This window comes from Spinacia oleracea, chromosome 4 (genome assembly GCF_020520425.1).
Source record: "Spinacia oleracea cultivar Varoflay chromosome 4, BTI_SOV_V1, whole genome shotgun sequence".
Taxonomy (NCBI): Eukaryota; Viridiplantae; Streptophyta; class Magnoliopsida; order Caryophyllales; family Amaranthaceae; genus Spinacia; species Spinacia oleracea.
The window spans coordinates 181,051,927-181,070,828 of record NC_079490.1 but is presented as its reverse complement, the minus strand read 5'-3'; the positions used below and the strand labels follow the sequence as shown (position 1 = coordinate 181,070,828).

At 33.3% G+C, this 18,902-nt stretch overlaps 2 protein-coding genes and 2 long non-coding RNA genes across 4 annotated transcripts; 2 read left to right on the top strand and 2 right to left on the bottom strand.

Moving 5' to 3' along the window:
* Nucleotides 1–1,280: 1,280 nt before the first annotated feature.
* Nucleotides 1,281–5,216, bottom strand: LOC130459665 (uncharacterized). Its single transcript, XR_008919233.1, has 2 exons — nucleotides 5,024–5,216; nucleotides 1,281–1,693 (listed from the first exon to the last, which is right to left on the bottom strand). It is a non-coding gene; the product is annotated as an uncharacterized lncRNA (long non-coding RNA).
* A 1,495-nt stretch (nucleotides 5,217–6,711) lies between these two features.
* LOC110781819 (uncharacterized) lies at nucleotides 6,712–8,062 on the top strand. Its single transcript, XR_002531836.2, has 2 exons — nucleotides 6,712–6,887; nucleotides 7,548–8,062. It is a non-coding gene; the product is annotated as an uncharacterized lncRNA (long non-coding RNA).
* Nucleotides 8,063–9,426: 1,364 nt separating this feature from the next.
* LOC110781820 (uncharacterized) lies at nucleotides 9,427–10,977 on the bottom strand. The gene is made up of 2 exons (XM_021985869.2): nucleotides 10,560–10,977; nucleotides 9,427–9,971 (listed from the first exon to the last, which is right to left on the bottom strand). Exons 1-2 carry the CDS (start codon nucleotides 10,617–10,619, stop codon nucleotides 9,654–9,656), a joined length of 378 nt encoding a protein of 125 aa, XP_021841561.1. The 5' UTR covers nucleotides 10,620–10,977; the 3' UTR covers nucleotides 9,427–9,653.
* Nucleotides 10,978–12,043: 1,066 nt separating this feature from the next.
* Nucleotides 12,044–18,267, top strand: LOC110781839 (uncharacterized). Its single transcript, XM_021985886.2, has 7 exons — nucleotides 12,044–12,353; nucleotides 13,005–13,091; nucleotides 13,679–13,843; nucleotides 14,997–15,161; nucleotides 16,169–16,222; nucleotides 16,308–16,457; nucleotides 17,755–18,267. The coding sequence occupies exons 1-7, from the start codon at nucleotides 12,204–12,206 to the stop codon at nucleotides 18,139–18,141; spliced, it is 1,158 nt and encodes a 385-aa protein (XP_021841578.2). The 5' UTR covers nucleotides 12,044–12,203; the 3' UTR covers nucleotides 18,142–18,267.
* Nucleotides 18,268–18,902: the final 635 nt, after the last annotated feature.

Genomic DNA, 18,902 nt, shown 5'->3' with positions numbered 1-18,902 from the left:
ACTTTGGATCTTCTCGAGGAACACAACATGATGCATGTTAAACCATTACAGCTCCCATGGATCCTAACATCAAGATAACTACAGACAAGGGTGACATTCTTCCTTCACGGACTCCTTATCAGAGACTCCTAGGGAAGTTGATCTATCTGACCATAATTAGGCCCGATATTGCACTCACAATGCAACTTCTTAGCCAGTTCATGCACCAACCCCACCCTAGTTCATATGCAAGCAACAAGAAGATTGTTGAGATACCAAGTTGGAAGCTACAATCAAGCGATCTTGCTAGCATCAACATCAGTTACCACCCGCACTGCCTACTATGACAGTGATTGGGCAAAACTTCCCAATGTCAAGGAGATCAACATCAGGGTTTTGCATCCTATTAGGCCACTCTCCTATATCATGGAAAGCAAAAAAAAAAAAACAATTTGTTGTGGCCCGTTCTTCTACTGAACTAGAATACAGGTCAATGGCAATTTCTACTTGCGAAGGGACTTGGTTGTCTACTTTTCTAAAAGACCAGGGCCTCAAGAACCTTCTACCAACAATTCTTAAATGTGACAATCAAACAGCCCTTGCAATCTCTTCCAACTCCGTTTTGCATGAAAGAACTAAGCATTTTGGAGGTGGATGTCATTACATCAAGGACAAAGTTCAAGAAGGGAGAATCATCACTGAACATGTATAATCCACTAATCAAATAGTTGACATTCTGACTAAGGTATTGTCTGTCAAACAACACCAATCTCTACTCACAAGTTGGGAGCTTCTCCTCAAATCTCTCTCAGCTTGAGGGGGTGTAATGAGAATGTGCGCTAAGGGAATTTTATGAATTCTGTTTTTTGTGTATTTTTAGTGTTTGTCTTATCTGAGATTGCAGCTCATAGGCAGGGGCGGATCTTTACTGTGCCCCCGGCCGAAAATTTTTGTAGTGTATTTTTAATTATGCCCCCTAAAATTTGTGTATAATTGTATAATTACATAGTATATTGCTTAATTTTTTTCTACCGACTCCCCTCGTAAAACCGTTCAAGGCCCGCCACTGCTCCTAGGGACAACTCATTATTAGCAATGAGTTATTTTTGCTGATTTTTTTGCGTTTTTGTTATCGGCTGTGTGACAGTCCTTTTTTGTTTTATTAGCAGCCGGCTTGCAAGGTGTAATGGATGGAGGCTTGAGCAATACAATTACACATAAATCGGTGTGCTTCTCTCTCTAAAATATCTCTCTCTGTGCTTGATATTTCTCTGCATTTGTTAGCATTAATGACATAAGAATTTATGTTATCAAAAGTCTTATTCAAAGTTATATCGGTTACATAGGTATTAAATTTGAACACACACGAACAAATTTGTATATATATATATATATATATATGTTACATTGGTTGAAAATCATAGTACAAAAGTTAAAATCACACTGGATATATATTATACGTAGTATGATGATAATTAGTCGTAATCATTCATCCTTGGATATATAATAAGGTTTATATGAAGTTAAGCGGATCAGTGACGCTTGCAAGAACCATAGTTACAAAAGCAACCAAAAGTACGTTTAGCATAAGTGCATCTTCCGGTTTTAGCTCCGTAGAAATCCCTGCACTTTTCCTTACAATCACCAAAGAAACAAGGTGCCTTACCCCTGTGTATCCATCCGCATGGACTCTTTGCTTCCGCAGTTTGCATTTCTTGCATTAATCAACAAGATAGAACAGAAATTAAGGTCAATATAATTAACATTAATTATGTTTTAGCTCCGCCTTAATTTTTGGTAGCATGAAAATGCATAATGCATGAGTTGTGTGGAGAAATTAGTATACGAAAACGATAAAGGTCGCAACATGCGATCTTTAAGCAATGTCACAATGATGAGGTGACATGCTTAAGTATCATGATTTAAATTGAAAACTATAATATTTTACTTATATAACCTATTATACAGGGATGTTATAAAAAAAGTAGAAAAATCTTAATATATATTTTAATTTGTTTCCTTCTTTCAACTACCTTATTACATATTTTCATAGTAAAAATATTGCATTGAATAAAATTATTCTGATGACGCATAGCTTACGTGGCGCCTATATGTACCAATATAATTAAACTCCGACACGCAAGATTTAATTGTCGCAACTTGCAACCTTTATCATCGTCTGTTAATATAAAATTAACACGATGAATGTGATCGGATAACTAGCTGGCCTGGGAATTAACTTAAGTAGAGATAGCTTTGTGTGGTGCAAGAGATATTAATGTGATCGGATATGCCTCTTTTTTATATATATATATAAAAAGGAGGCATATTTGTTGAAATATTAGAGCGCCACCTAGGATTACTATTGGTTTCGGCCAATAAAAAATAAGATTTCTAATTTATTTTTGAATTAAAAAAATCGATTGCCACGTAGATAATAATTAGGTGCCACGTAGATATTCTAATTAATTAATTACTAATATATAAAACTCCATCTAAAATCAAACACTCTAATATTATTAAAAAATAAATCTAAAATAAAATTCATCAAAAATCAAATACTAATCTAAAACCCAAATTCTTATATGAGACTGTCCTCACCATTAACTGATGGTGAGACCAGTTCACACTTGTAAATTTAGGTATGTTACTTCTATAGTTTAGGCATGTTACTTTTTTTTATATAATTTTAGAGGAGATACTTTTTTTAGTTTAGGTATGTTATTTCTATAGTTTATAGATGTTACTTTTTTTATACGGAGTAGTTTTAGGGGAGATACCTTCTTAGTTTAGGTATGTTACTTCTATAGTTTAGACATATTACTTTTTTTTTATATATATAATTTTAGAGGAAGTACTTTTTTTAGTTTAAGTATGTTAATTCTATAGTTTATACATGTTATTTTTTTTATACGGAGTAGTTTTAGGGGAGATACCTTCTTAGTTTAGGTATGTTACTTCTATAGTTTAGACATGTTACTTTTTTTTTATAATAATTTTAGTGGAGGTATTTTTTTTAGTTTAGGTATGTTACTTCTATAGTTTAGACATGTTACTTTTTTATATAATTTTAGATAAGGTACTTTTTTTAGTTTAGGTATATTAATTCTATAGTTTGGACATGTTAATTTTTTTATACGGAATAGTTTTAGGGGAGGTACATGTTTAGTTTAGGTATGTTACTTCTATAGTTTAGACATGTTACTTTTTTTTTTTTTTTTTTAAATAATTTTAGAGGAGGTATTTTTAGTTTAGGTATGTTACTTCTATAGTTTAGATATGTTACTTTTTTTTATATAGTTTTAGGGGAGGTACGCTATTGGTTTCGCGCTCGTCGCACCATCAAGTTGATGGTGTGACTGGTCTCACAGGAGACGCGCTGAATCTAAAATAAAATAAATAAAATTCAATTTAAAATCAAACATTAGTCCAATATTAGAGCGCCACGTGGAAAATCTAATGGTTTCGGCCAATGAAAAATAAGATTTCAAACTTAATTTTGAATTAAAAAAGTCGAGTTCCACGTAGATAAATAATTAAGTGCCACGTAGATATTTTTATTATTTATTTATTTATATTACGCATATACAATTTCATCCAAAAACAAATACGTAGATAATTAAAAAAAAATCAAGTGCCACGTAGATATTTTAGTTATTTAATTAAGAATATAACATTTATAATTAAATAATATATTTAATTAAATAATAACTCTTATAATAAGGTGTGAAGCATATTACGTCTGCAAATAAAGAATTACATAATCTCTTTTGATTGGTTTTTGTATAATTTTTGTATTCGAATCTAATAACGTCATAACCTAGAACATTCCAAGATAATTACGGTTTTGTTATCATAATTCTACTCTTTAGCTATTAGATCGTAGACTTTTAATTAATATGAAATACGAATTTTATATTGTTAGTTTTTGTTATAGAACTACATAATAATAATAATAATAATAATAATAATAATAATAATAATAATAATAATTAAGGTAATAATTAAGTGATAACATACATATGTACTTACTAATGCATATATAAATGCAATGTACTTACTATTGAGAATTCTAATCAAATCATGAATCCAAGTTACCTACTAATTAATACTAATGCACTATAATTCTTCAAGATAGAAATTGAAAGTTCGAATCATATTCAAATTTATAATTGATTAAGTCTTATAAATTGATCGTATTGTTCAATTCATAACCCACACGCAATCACATCTCTGACTTTTAATTTTGGTTATCAATGGCTACTTCTTTGATCCATGGTTTAAATTCCAGTAGGAACGATTGAAAAATAAAAGTTCGTGTTTCGCACTTGATTATGTGGTGAACTCCGCAAACAAAATAGTTTAAAACGAAACCCGTGCATCAACGGAACCCATATATTCACCAAAATGCAACCTAATTATATAAGTAAAAATAGTTATTAAAAAAAAAACGAAACCCGTGCATCGCACGGGCATCAAAACTAGTTATGATAATTGAAAACAAATTACTCCCTCCGTCCCTTAATACTCGACCCGTTTTGACTTTTTGCACTATTCACATAATTCACTTTGACCCTATTTTATTTATAGTGTATGAAAACAAATGTTAGTATACAATATATTGTTGGTTTCATCTTAATATATATTTTCAAAATATTAATATTTTTATAAGTTTTTATAATATGTAGTTAAAGAAATTGGTGGTCAAAGTTATGCGTTGGCAAGCGTGTCCGGTCAAAACAGGTCAAGTATTAAGGGACAGAGGGAGTAAATTAAATTGCAAAAATAAGTTGACAGATAATGTTGAAATTTATATTTTAATTACTGCTAAGAACGTCATAATTAAAATAACAAGTGGACTTTTTTTTTAATCAGTAAAGTAAGAATTATACTAATCCAAGACTAAATGAGCTAACACATAACTATATAAGAGAGAATAGGTTAACAAAAACAGAACTGCTATACATCCAAAAAAACAGTCGCTACTCCCTATGATGAAATTGAAATTATGATGAAATTGAAATTATGATGAAATGAAACTCACCAGTGCTTATAACAAGCATGAAAACGAGAGAAAGTGCAAGAAAGCTGAAAAAGTAAGTAGATTTTTCCATTTTAATTTTTCCCTAAACTTCTTTTATTTGATAAAGCTGTTTAATTGTAATTTCAGTTGAGTTGTGAGGAATTGCCTTCAAATGCTGGGGGTATTTATAGCATTATTTTTCCCATTTTCTCTGTTTTTTTTAAATAATTTTATTTGTTATCAAGTTATATATTTTTGTTGGACTCAGTACTAAGTAATCAGTAAACAAATTTACAAGATCTATCAGTTTGGTCGGCAATATTATTCAAGAATGATGTAATAGGGAAATTAAATAAGCAACTCTTAAGTAATTGGTTTATCTACCCATTTTAACTATTGGGTCTTATTTCTTACCTTGTGAGAGTTTGGAGCTATATTTTTAATTTAGATGAAAAGTTGATTTATAGATGAAAATTTGTGCGAGGTTATAAAAGATATCAGTTCTACGGTTACAATCAATTGAATCATATTTAATTCAATCTGAAAACTACAAAAGATTGAAAACCCCCATGGTGGAAAGCTATAACACAAACATCAATATGAAAGAAGGTATTCATCATTGTCAGATCTCATCTATAAGTCCACAATGATCGTGGTTTTGCCCAATTGAAATTTCGTATGGTCCAAATTATTTTGTGTTTGTTAGTTTGAATTTTTATTTTAGATGTCATATGACTATTTTATTAATGAATAAATTTTACCTTAATAATATACTGGTTTATTACTTAATAAAATTAAACACGCAACTCTAGTAGAGTCATTGTTGTCCTTAATCACGATCACTTTTATCCTCAATAAATAGACACTTTTACTGAAATTGATCATATACACTACAAGAATTTGTATCTTTAATGACAACTTAATTACGACGGGTCAAAAATCCCGTTGCAAAAGCCACTTCTGATGTCTGTTTAGTATAATATACTTAATAGTGATTACCTATTTTACCCTTCACTAAAACTAGAAAAATTAAAACTAATTAAACACAAAGACATTTTATATTTACGATATAAAAGAGAATCAATTTAAACGATATTTACTAAATTCACCAAATATTAAACCTAAGAAAAAAACATATCAATAAAAAGTAACCAAATAAGTATTATTCTGTGTGCCTTTTTAAATTTCAAACACTTATCGGATGCATATAAAACTAGGTAGATTATGGTGTAATGCAACACGGTGTAGTTAATTAGTTATCCACAATTTTCCCTATAAAAAAAATTAGTTATCCACAATTGGTACCCGTTCATAAAAAACCTCAAACATCAATTTATTCCACTTTTCAAGAAATATGGTCACGAAGACGCAAACTAAAGTTAAGAATAAATCAAACAAGAATTGAAATTGTAAGCTTGAATTGACTACTTCATTCTAATTAATCTTTTATTTGTTTTCTTTAAGAATAAGCCAATTCAAAGTTTTTCTTATTTCACTTTCTGTCTTGATCGATCATTAGTACTTAATCCATAATAGTATAACATAAAATTATTTATATCGCCAACTAAACTGATAAATCTTCTAGGTTTGTTTATTCCACTAATTTACTTCAAAGGCTGACTACTTCCACCATTAATTAGCTATATCAATAGTAGTAGAAGATAATTAATTTAGAATATAAATTGTGGTTAAATAAATAATAGAAAATATGATGCTATAAGTACCTTAAACATTTCATGGAAAATCCTCACAACTCATAAGTGAAGTCACAAGTAAATTCACAACCAAAAAAAAGTAACAAAAGAATTAAAAAAGATGGGAAAGTCCACTTACTTTTTCGGCATTCTTGCCCTCTCTCTCATGTTCTTGCTTATCATTAGCACTGGTGAGTTTCCAATAAGTTTAACACTTTTGTTCACTGCATATATGCATGCTTCATACTTTTAAATCTACGTAATCTCTCCGTTCTCTTATATAGTTATGTATATTCATCTCATTTTAGAAGTTTTCATTTGAAAAGGGGAAAATATTTACTCTCTCTGTCCCTTAATACTCGACCTGTTTTGACCGGACACGTTTGCCAATGCACAACTTTGACCACCAATTTCTTTAACTACATATTATAAAAACTTATAAAAATATTAATATTTTGAAAATATATATAATATATTAAGATGAAGCCAACAATATATTATATAATAACATTTGTTTCATATACTATAAATAAAATAGGGTCAAAGCGAATTATGTGAATAGTGTAAAAAGTTAAAACAGATCGAGTATTAAAGAACGGAGGGAGTATCTATTTTTACGAGTACATATAAGAAAAAAAAAAGTACACTCCCGTGTAGTAGGATTTATTAAAATAAATGTGCGCATTATTAACATCTTTATTTTTCTATGGTCCCTAACAAGACATGGTTCTTAATAACAACATTTGGCGAATTCATATATTTGTTAATCTTAATTTCTTTAATTATGTATACTGTGTACTACGTATATGTTTAATTTCTAAAATAAAAAATAATGTTGATTTCGTTGCTAGAAATGCAAACTACGGAAGCAAAGAGTCCGTGTGGATGGATACACAGGGGTAAGGCACCTTGTTTCTTTGGTGATTGCAAAGAAAAGTGTCGGGATTTCTACGGAGCTAAAACTGGAAGATGCACTTATGCTAAACGTACTTTTGGTTGCTTTTGTAACTATGGCTCTTGCAAGCGTCATTAATTACCTTTTTCCAAACAAAAGAACAAAAAAAGATGATTACTACTAATTTTCATCAAACAATTAATAATATATTTGGGAGTTGGGAGGTGTTCTGGTTGCTATGGTTTTCGACCGATATGAAAACTGTGTCGTGTTTGTTTTTGTGTGCGTTGAAAATACTTCCTAGTTCCTATATATGTAACCAATATATTATCTATATGTACTATATATTAAAAAGCTGTGAGAAAGTATGTGTGACCCGTGACGCTCTGTTTACGAGTCTTTCATTAAAAAATGTTATACATAGTTTGTATAAGGTTTGAACCCCAACCTTGGGTTTAAACAATAATTAAAGCTTTTACCACTAGAACATGACATGTTTCATGGTATCATTGCAAAAAAAAAAAAAATCTAACTAAATGTGAAGTTATTAATGTAGTAACCCGAGACATCGCCCGGGTCCAAAAACTATTATTTTTTAAATGCATACATATAGAAATTTATAAGTGAATTTGAGATGAATAAAAAAAACTTAAGCTATATGCAACACTCTGGGGCATCACCCGGGACACTAACTAGTTATGAATAAAAACGCGTATGGTAACATTATACGTAGTACCGAGTACGTAGTTGTTTGTCCACTTTATAAAAATCATACTACGTATATAAACAGCTCTTTGGTACATATTATTTGTTGGATATAATTTGAAAATGGGTTTGTCCCACATTGATAGAAATGCAAAATGTTAATTTTCAAGCTTAATTACTATTAAAGAAAATGTGGTTGTCCCACGTTGAACGAAAAAAGAAGTTTTCCTTTGTTTAGATAGGGTAGTAAGCCTTATAATGTTTGAATTAAGTGTTATCCCTTGTGTTGTGGGGTAGAAGGAGGCATCCCCTCGCGCGTCGCCGCCGCCGTCCCACCGGTTCGGTTCGTGGCACGTGTGCGGTGTTGTGGGGCCTACCTTTTTGGGCCAAGTCGTAATTGACAGTCCAGAAATTATGTGACTGATCAGTTATGATGTCCCCTTCACACCTCTTAAGTCAAGTGGTAGGTGTTCTTGAGAACCGCAGTAAAGCCGCTTTGCTGTAACTTGAATCTATATTTTTATTGCTTTTCTCACCATATAAATCTGCTAACTTTAATATGTTATATTGCTCACGCCTAAATCCGATAACTCTTGGACAAATTGGTTTATTGTTAGGCACCTTAAATCAATCTAAATCAGCGTTTTGACATCTGTTTAGTAATATATGTGCATTAAAATCAATCAAGAGTAGTAATGTAGCATAACGCATGTCCCATCATCGCCACAATCGAACTAGTAAGGACCGCGCCGCGTGGGCTAATGCCGGGCACTCCCCGTATTAGTAAACGTCCCCCGAATTCTCAATCTCTGCTCCGCTGGATGTACGTTGAGGGATCTCCACACCAAGGATCACAAGGGAACCTATGACTGTTGTGAGTCAAATATGTTTGCACTCCAGGCATATCACGATAACCGGATTTTGTCAGTTTTCTTAAATTGAATGGCGACTCCTACAGACTGGTAAAAAGAGGCTAACGCCCACAGTTAGTTCTTGTTTACTTAATATGTTTGTCACATCCAGAGGGGAAAAGTCGTGCGGGCCGTATACTCTTTCTAGAGGCACCTCATCGTGTTTTTCGACCCCCTCACAATAAGTTTGCAGACAATTAGCAAAGTTTCGCATGTCACTCACAGAAATTCATAGGATTGCCTTGAAATCTATCTTCGGAGTACAACACATCATTAAAATATCCTATAAACAATACACAAATATCCACCCTCTTACTTAGCAAAAAGGATTGAATTTCCTTTAGCTTGAAAGGCTTATTACAGCCCCTCACATTCCAAGAAATCAACCTCATGTTGACATCAAGGGGGGAGGGCCCCCGCCCCTATCAAGAGGAACAATCATCTCATCAGAAGGTTGATGAATTTCTTCCAGAACGTAACTGGTTCATCCACAGGCAAAAAACCATGCATATTACCAATCTGATAGGAGCTGCCACATGAGAACCAGATTTATGTCTTGATATAGTCCTTCTCGGAACAAACCAACCAGTCGTAACAGATTGCCTAGGAACAATCTGAGGATTGGCAGGTGCAGTAGGCTGAACAAGAACCTTAGGAACCCATTTCTTCGTAGTAGCTCTCTTCTCAACCACCTTGATCTTATCACAATCATGCCCAACCTGTTCAAATTTCTGGCAGTAGCTAGGCACCCAATCATAATCCACCTTTTGTTCAAAACTCTTACCATTAGACGATTAAACCATAATAGATCGAGTGCAAAATCGGACAGGTACGTAACATCAATTTAAATCAACATCCTAGCAAAAGAAATTCTAGATTGTGTAGTTGTGCATTCATCAGTGAACAAGGGTGTTCCTAATGTGCTCCCCAATTCTGCTTAGGGAATTCATTCCCCAACAATTGAGCGGCAAATTCGGAAATTGCACCCACAATGGAACTAATCGCAACGCCTTATCCTTGAAAACAGAAATCGGTTTCCCAGGCTTTAACAATTACAGGTTTATTAACAATTGTATAAGTTCCAGAGGACAACACTAAATTACGTTCATCCAATGATGCAAACCGAATCAGAAAAAAACCCTCGCCATGGAAGAATAAATCAGGAGTAGTATTAAGATTCCATTGTTTAGAAATGAATGTATTTATGTATTAAATAGTGGGTGTATCACCGATCACATATAAGATAATAGCAATTTTCTAGTTGGTTGGTTCAGCTTCAACATCATCTCTAAGTAAACAAGCAGTAGGATTTCCCCCTTTTAATGTTGGAGAAATAAATGAGAGAGACATACCCTTTTTCTAATCCGATTTTGCTCAAATCCGTAATGATTTTCTGGAATCGGAGAAGCCATATCCAACCTTTGAGTGACTACCGGTCTGCTATTCGTACTTGCCGATGACTGTGGAGTCTCAATCACCGGCGGCACTCCACCATCTACACCAATCCGTCTGCTGTTATCAATCTGAGCATTTGAGTTGTACACTTTCCCAAACCACCACCACTAGTGTCAGAAGCAATCGACGTTGATCACCTTCTGAGTAGATTGTTTAATGTACTGGTTGCTTTCTGGGTCGTCCTCGGCGGCACGATAGCACAAAGCTGCCTTACCGTGAGGTTTCACATAGTGCTTTTGTATCCGAACCTATTCTACATAGGCATCGGAGGGTCGTTACTCGGAACACTCCTGAGGCCCGTTTAACTCACTTGTGTGCAGGTACATTCGAGCCCAATCCACTCAAATTAATACTCTCTCCGTCCCAAAATTATAGTCATATTTTCTAAATCGGACGTCCCATAATTATAGTATTGTTTCCTTATTTAAACACAAAACATTTCCCATGTTACCCTCATTTGGGACCACAAAACAAAAATAAAATGTATTTTATTCCTTTTAACATGTACTATTTTTTCTTCACCATGTACTTTATTCATTTTTACATGTACTATATTCTACTTTTTCATCATCAATATACTATATTTCAATTTTTCACACACTATATTCCACTTTTCTTAAAATTTGTGTTTTTTTTAGTCAAACAGGACTATAAGTTTGGGACGAAGGGAGTACAAGAAAATTCTTCTCCCATCAAAGAATATGCTTCATCAGAAGTCACTTGTTTTAAACCCGGAACAAATAGTATTAAATGGACTAATACTATAATTTTAAAATCCTAAATAACATTGAAAAATCCTCCATATAACGTTGTCAACTTTCATGAAAGTATCATCTTCGTGAATAAAAATAAATTACTTTGTACTACAAAGTATTTGTTAGAATATTCCTCAAATCAGCTTGTCGTTTCGAGTGATCCAAAAGTTAGGTCGTGTCTAACATTCAATCTATCTTAATTTTGTAATATGTATTCTTAATTAAAAGGCAGTAAAACTTCTCTTCCTATGACCATAGACTTAAATTAATTATATAGTTTTTTTTTTTTGATAGGAAATAGATTTAAATACTTATCTTCCAAACAAAAAATAATTACTTAATTTCCTAATTATTTGTTTGACTTTTCCATATATTTTGAACATTTTATTTATTTTATTTTTATTTCTGCCTAGCAGTAAGCAAGAGCAATTTTCAAAACCAAGTCTAGATTATTATTATATTTATTTTTGTGATATTGTCTTGCCAACAAATGAACAAGAAAGCTAGCAAAAGACAGTTAAACTCAGGCTGCATTTGCATAAAAAAAAAAAAAAAAGGATATATTAGCCTGCAATATTAAATAATACTTTTGACGCGCTTAACGCTATTACTTCTTTTGTTTAATCTATTAAGTCATTTTAGTTAAGACTTCAGCATGTATAAATTCGATCAGGAGTAAAGCATATCTTGATTAGGCAGCTGCTTAATTAGCCACCTCCAAGAAGAGATTAAACAAAAATCCTTTTTAAACTATTTTTTGTACCCAAAATTTACAAATTATCCTTTATGGCGTACCAATGCCTCAATGTTTGCACACTGCTTGTCCTAGTCAGTTTATTATTAGTGCTTAATTCTCCTCATGTGAGAGGAAGAAGCCTTGAAACTTTGACCAGAGATGGTTCATCTCCTGTGGAGGGAACAGCCAAAAGCATCAAGGTAATGTACCATATCGCGCTAATTACTAAATAAGAGCAAGATTAGCGGTAGTTTGAGCAATAGTCTGAGCAATAGTCTTGTTGATCGAGTATTAACTTAAGACCTCCCATTTAAGTGAAAGAGTATGACAAAAGTATGAGCAAGAGTCTTGGAATTCCAAGACTCTACTTAAGACGTTTAAACACTAAATTCAATCTTAATTATTATTATTTATTCTTTTTTATTTTATTATTTTCATAAGTTTGAGGAGTCTTGAATGAGTATGAGGGGTGAAGTGGAAAAATTAAGTAAGCCTGAAAGGGTCTCAACAAGAATCCGATAAATTGAGAATAAATAAAAATTAATAAAAAAATGACGTGGAAGTCTTAGCTTATACTAGCGTTAATCTTGCTCTTATGATATTACGAGGAAAAAAAAAGGAAAAGATTAGAAGAAAAAAAAAACTGATCTCATGGCATGGGATGGAAAGTGTCATCCACTCACCCCAATCCTCACAAATAACCACCTCATTATATTCCGTACATGTAAAAATGGGAGACTTCTTCCTTCAAAATAAAAATAAAAATAAAAATGGGAGACTTCTAAGAAAAATACATGTTTTGACCATAAGTTGGTTAAAAAGTATATTGTGGCATCGAATTTCTTTTACAGGGTAACAATGGAGAAATGGTGGATTGTGTTGATATATACAAGCAGCCAGCTTTAGGCCATCCACTCTTAAAGGATCACATAATACAGGTTTTGGAGACCTTTCCTTCTTATTTTTTTAGTTCATCATTTATTGCTATTCAAACACATTATTAAACTTGTACTTCATCCGTTTCTATTTAGTTGAGACAATTTTCTCACATGACTATATTTCAACTTATGCATAAATAACAAGCGGGTGATGATAACTGTCGCAAGTTGCGACAATATTTAGTTGTCGCAATCTTACGTGTCGGAGTCTAATTGGTACATATAGGCGTCATACAGGCTATGCGTCATCAAAATATTTTTACTATCAATGCAATATTTTTACTATGAAAATATGCAAATAAGGTAGTCGATATAAAGAATGAAACAAATTAGATATATTAGGCCGGTTATATAAGTTAAATATTTTAGTTTCCAATTTAAATCATGCCACATAAGCATGTCATGTCATCATCATGACACGGCTTAAAGGTCGCAACATGCGACCTTTATCATTTTCGTTAACGAAATACGATCAAAGAAGAACGTATGACTAGTGCTAAAGTCAAATTGTGTCAACTAAATAAAAACGGAGGAAATATAGACCTAACTTTGCGTTTATTTTTAATGCGTCTTCTTTTATGTTCTAGATGGACCCGAGTGCATCTCCTAGTAAAACGAATGGAAGCAACTCTGCAGGGCAGGACTTCATACAGCCATGGAATAGAAATGGTATGTGCTCTGAAGGGACTGTTCCTATCCAAAGAAGGCAGCTTCAAGACACACATAGGTCATTCAGAGGTCCGCACCATGAGGCAAGTCTCATTTCCAATTTACCAGACTTCAATTTTGGTATAGCTAACAGTCTAACATATACGTAGTACGAACTACTGCGTTTACATATTTATATTTTGTACTCCCTCCGTCTTTAAATGATTGCCGTATTTTACTTTTAACGGTATCCAAGACACGATTTAAAACGTTAATTAGTGTGTGGTCCGGGCGATGCCCCGATCACTATATTGAATAGTTAAAATGTTAAAATTTTCTCAAGCTCAATATTTGACGAAATACATGTATACCATAAAGTGAAAAACATCCATTAAGTTCGTCAACGTGCTGCACAGACGCACTACGTCATATATCATGTCAAGTAATTTCTCAATTAGATCATCTTACACTTTGTATAATTTGTATTCTAGTGGAACTAAATGCTTCAAATTAATAAACATCGAATTAGATATATGCAGCAATGCAAAGTATTCATAGTTGATGCTTATGAGATTTATAACATCATGCTCTTCATAGTTGTCCTAATTCTTTATTTTTATTTTTTTCAAAATAGTCCATAGAAAATAAAAAAATCAAATAAAAATTTAGTTGGATTAGACCTCTTGTTAACATTTATTTGTAAATTTATGTAAAGAAATAAACCAGAATTGGTGGTTGGTTAAGATGGTAATGAGAATTATCATCCAGACATGAGGTCTAGAGTTCAAACCTCATTGTATTGATTTTTGGTTATCCATTACATGACATACCACTTTCCACATGCCATTTAATATATTAGTATAGATATCTCTAAATCTATACGCTTAAATTATAAAAAGTTGATTTTCAAAAAAAAAAAATTAAAACGAATATAAGAAAACACCATATTATTTCTTATAATTTTTAAAGTTTAACCTAAAAGATTGCAATGGGGCAATATTTTAGAAATATAGGTAGTAGATTATTGTCATGCTCTTAGCAAGGGACCTGGCCCAATGAACATCCCAATACTAGCACAAAGCCCCATTTGGGACAATAACTCAAGTCACCACATATTCAATATATGAAGCATAGGGGTATATATAAGGATATGCAAAACAACATATTTTTTCCACGTGCGAGAATACTCCCACAAGTGAAAACTGAAAGACTATTATCTAACAATCCATCCATTCTTATTTCCTAAACAAAATGCAGTATGCCGGTGTGGTAGCATTGCCATCAACAGAGCCAAGGTTATATGGAGGAGGCGGCCAACTGAGTGTCTGGAATCCTGCTGTATCCAGATTAGAGGACCACAGTGCATCTGCTTTGACTGTGGTGCTGAGTGAAGGATCTACGTATATAGCCGCAGGATGGATTGTAAGTACGAAAATGATAAAGGTCGCAACATGCGACCTTTAAGCCGTGTCACAATGATGGACATGGCATGCTTATGTGTCATGATTTAAATTGGAAACTAAAATATTTAACTTATATAATCTATTATATACCTTTCAAAAAAAGGTAGGAAAATCTTAATATTCTAATTTGTTTCCTTCTTTACATTGATTACCTTATTTATATGTTTTTATAGTAAAAATATTGAATTGATAGTAAAAATATTCTGATGACGCATAGCCTACGTGACGCCTATATGTACCAATTAAACTGCGACACGTAAGATTGCGACAACTAAATGTTGTCGCAACTTGCGACATTTATCATCACCCTTGTAAGTAATTAACAAACAATAGTATGCGCCTTAATTTACTTTTTACGGAGTACTTCGGTTTTAGCAGTTTCAGATCCAGACAATATATTAATTAATATTAGTGGTGCAAAAAATACGTTTTGATAATTTTGAGTGGTTAACGTTGCGAATGATCAGATTTCTATACGAATCAAATATTAAGTGGGGTCAAATGGCCACACAACTCACGCAATAGCTTCGCCTCTGGTCTTTAGTAACGTAACGGCGGAACCAATATGAGACTTTATTTACGTTGAAAGCTCAAGACTCAAGAGGGGTTGGATAAGGTAATTAACATATAAAAATTGTAGGTCGGTGGGATGAAAATAAATTGAAGTGTACGTTATTTGCCAAGAAAAGTAACATCATAATGTGTATGGTAATCGAATCTCAAACTTGGTGTTTTTCTTCATAAACTTGCATTCTTATCCAATACAAGTAAAACTCTTTAAATGATAATGACAATTTATGAATAAAAAATAGATAATTTTAAGTAAACTAGGATGAAATTTAATGAGCTTGCGCTTGTATGTGCTCAGATTCCTCATTTCCTCGTTGATATAGATATATTGTTGTAAGCCTAATAGAAAGCTTAATTAAATGAGTGTGACATACCGAATACCATTTCTTTTGGTAGGTACACCCTGAATTATACGGTGACTTCCAAACAAGATTTTTCGTCTACTGGACAGTAAGTATGCATGGTCAAAATTTCCGTTTGTTGTTGGTTTCTCTTATTAACATTTTGCCCAATGCTTACTTTTGAATTGGAACAGAGTGATGATTCCGTAAATACTGGTTGCTTTGACCTTCATTGTGAGGGTTTCGTGCAAGTGAACAATAGAGTTGCTCTTGGCGCCCCTATGGAATCAGTTTCGACAATAGGCGCGAAGAGCTTCCTTTCCCTCAGAATACTTATTTTCCTGGTATTTTCCTATACAAATGTCCTCCGGTTGTAAATCCTTGTGGCACAACCATTATGTAAGAAAACTTCCACTAAACTGGGGTTTAATTACGGTAATTGGAGGTAAATTGTTATTGATTGGTCATTGGCCCATTGAACAGAATTTTGGATGGAAAAAGTCAAAGAAGTAATGCTACTAACAAAAAAAAGAAAGATAATGTAGTAGGTAGTTTTGTCACATAAATTACATGCATGGAGATTAAGGTAGTTATTTCAAAATCAGTGTTATAAAAAGTAGTTTCCCCATAAAGTTTCGTCATGAAAATTTAATGAAGAAAAACATATACGGAGTATATAAATAAGAGTCCGGATTCTCTAGAGTTTTAATCAAACTCTACAAGGTAGAGTTGTATCTAAACCCTACATTTTAAAATCAATGACTCATATTGATGAGAAAAAATATGGGAGATTTTGGAAAGATAATATATGAGCCATAGATTTTTCATTCAATGGTTGATATGCTCAAACTCTACCTTATAGAGTTATTTTAGAACTCTAAAGGATCCAAAACCCATAAATATGTACTGTACTCATGTTTGGATTGATCGATTTTTAACTTTTTTTTTAAAATAAATAAATTCCTAATCCCGCCTTTCCTGATATAGAGAGGGTTATAAATCTTTGTGACACCATCGTATATGAGAGCAACTCCAATGGTTGGAAAATGGACCTGCTCACGAAAAAAAGAATATATGAGCAGGTAGCCCACCATTGTTGCAATAATGACATCAGCAGCTACTAAAACATTGTAGCTATTTTGGGCAGGTAGCTCAAAAAATAAAAGGGGAAAGATATAAATTACTCCATCCGTCCCGGAATACTCGACCCGGTTTGACCGGCACAGAGTTTAAGGAACTTGAATTGACTTATTTAATTTAATAGGTAGGAGAGTAGGGGTTGAATTTTTAATTATTTTTTGTATGGAGTAGGGGGTAGGTGGGTTAATATGGGTGGAGTGAGAAATAATATAATATTGTTATAATATTTCCATTTTTAGAAACAGGTCAAGTATTAAGGGACGACCCGATAAGGAAAACAGGTCAAGTATTCCGGGACGGAGGGAGTAAATATTATAGGATTGTAGCCCACCAATGTGAAAGTTTGTAGCTTAAAATAATTGTAGCTAGAAATATGATTGTGGCAAACTTAGCTATATCACATTGTAGCCCACCATTGGAGTTGCTATGAAGAAGCTTCTCTCTATATACTTGTACCGAAGGAAAATTTGAAATATATTAACTTTGAAGGGACGTTTGCAGGATAAAGAGACCGGAAATTGGTGGCTTAGTTTTAGGGGCGAACAAATAGGGTACTGGCCTGCCGCCCTGTTCAGCGGCATACCAGAAGGAGCAGCGAGAGTATCATGGGGAGGACAAATCTTTGACTCTATAGGGAATGGGCAACACACGGAAACGGACATGGGTAACGGATTATTCCCCGATGTGGGAACGAACAAAGCTAGTGTTGTTTGTGCCCTGGAATACGTGGATAGTTCACTCACACGCCACACTCCATCCCGATCAACACTAAGGCTAGACGTGACTAATCCTTTGTGTTATGATGTACAGCTCCTCCCTAGTTTAGACCCCAAAAGTGGCCTTTGTTTCTTATTTGGTGGCTCTGGCCGAAATCCAACATGTCCTTAATTACTATCTCATGCATCATGCGTATAATTTGTGTTACATGATTAATGTAGTTTTCGTCATGGACGACTGACTGAGTGTGTTTGTACAGAATATGTGTCCTGTGTAAATGAGCAAAGGTTGTGCAAATGCGTACTTTATTATTTAACTTTGTCACTGTACACTATAAAAAATTGTACCATTAACCACGGGAAATCCCGTCATTAAAGTCCAATAATCATTGATTAATGACGGGATTTTCTGTCGCGAACCCGTCATAAAAGGGGGCCGTCGTTAATGAAAAATCCCGTCGTTAACCCGTCGTAAAAGACATTTGTGACGGTTGTTCCCGTCTTTGTTTGGTTGTTAGCCCTGTCGCAAAAGGCTTTTCCTCGTCGCAAAAGGCTTTTACGACGGGAATTTTGACTCATCATAATTAGATTGTCGTTAAAAATACAAATTTGTGTAGTGATAGAAGATGAGAAGAAGTTGTAATTATATTGAATGAATTACAGCCTATTTATATTACAAAGGTTAATTCTAACTATGTACGTAGAAAACTATCTTAGGAAGCAATGATAATATCCACCTAGAAAATATTATATACAAGGAAGTATACTACTAATAGGAGATTGCAAGATGTTGTGGGATCTTTTACGGTGATAACGTGTCACGCGTTCCTCGGAGATATCAAGTATGAGCTGGCACGAACCCTCTGGCAACCTGCAAAACAAGAATATTCCCGTAGGAATATTCCCTCCGATGCCTAAGTAAGTATAGGCTAG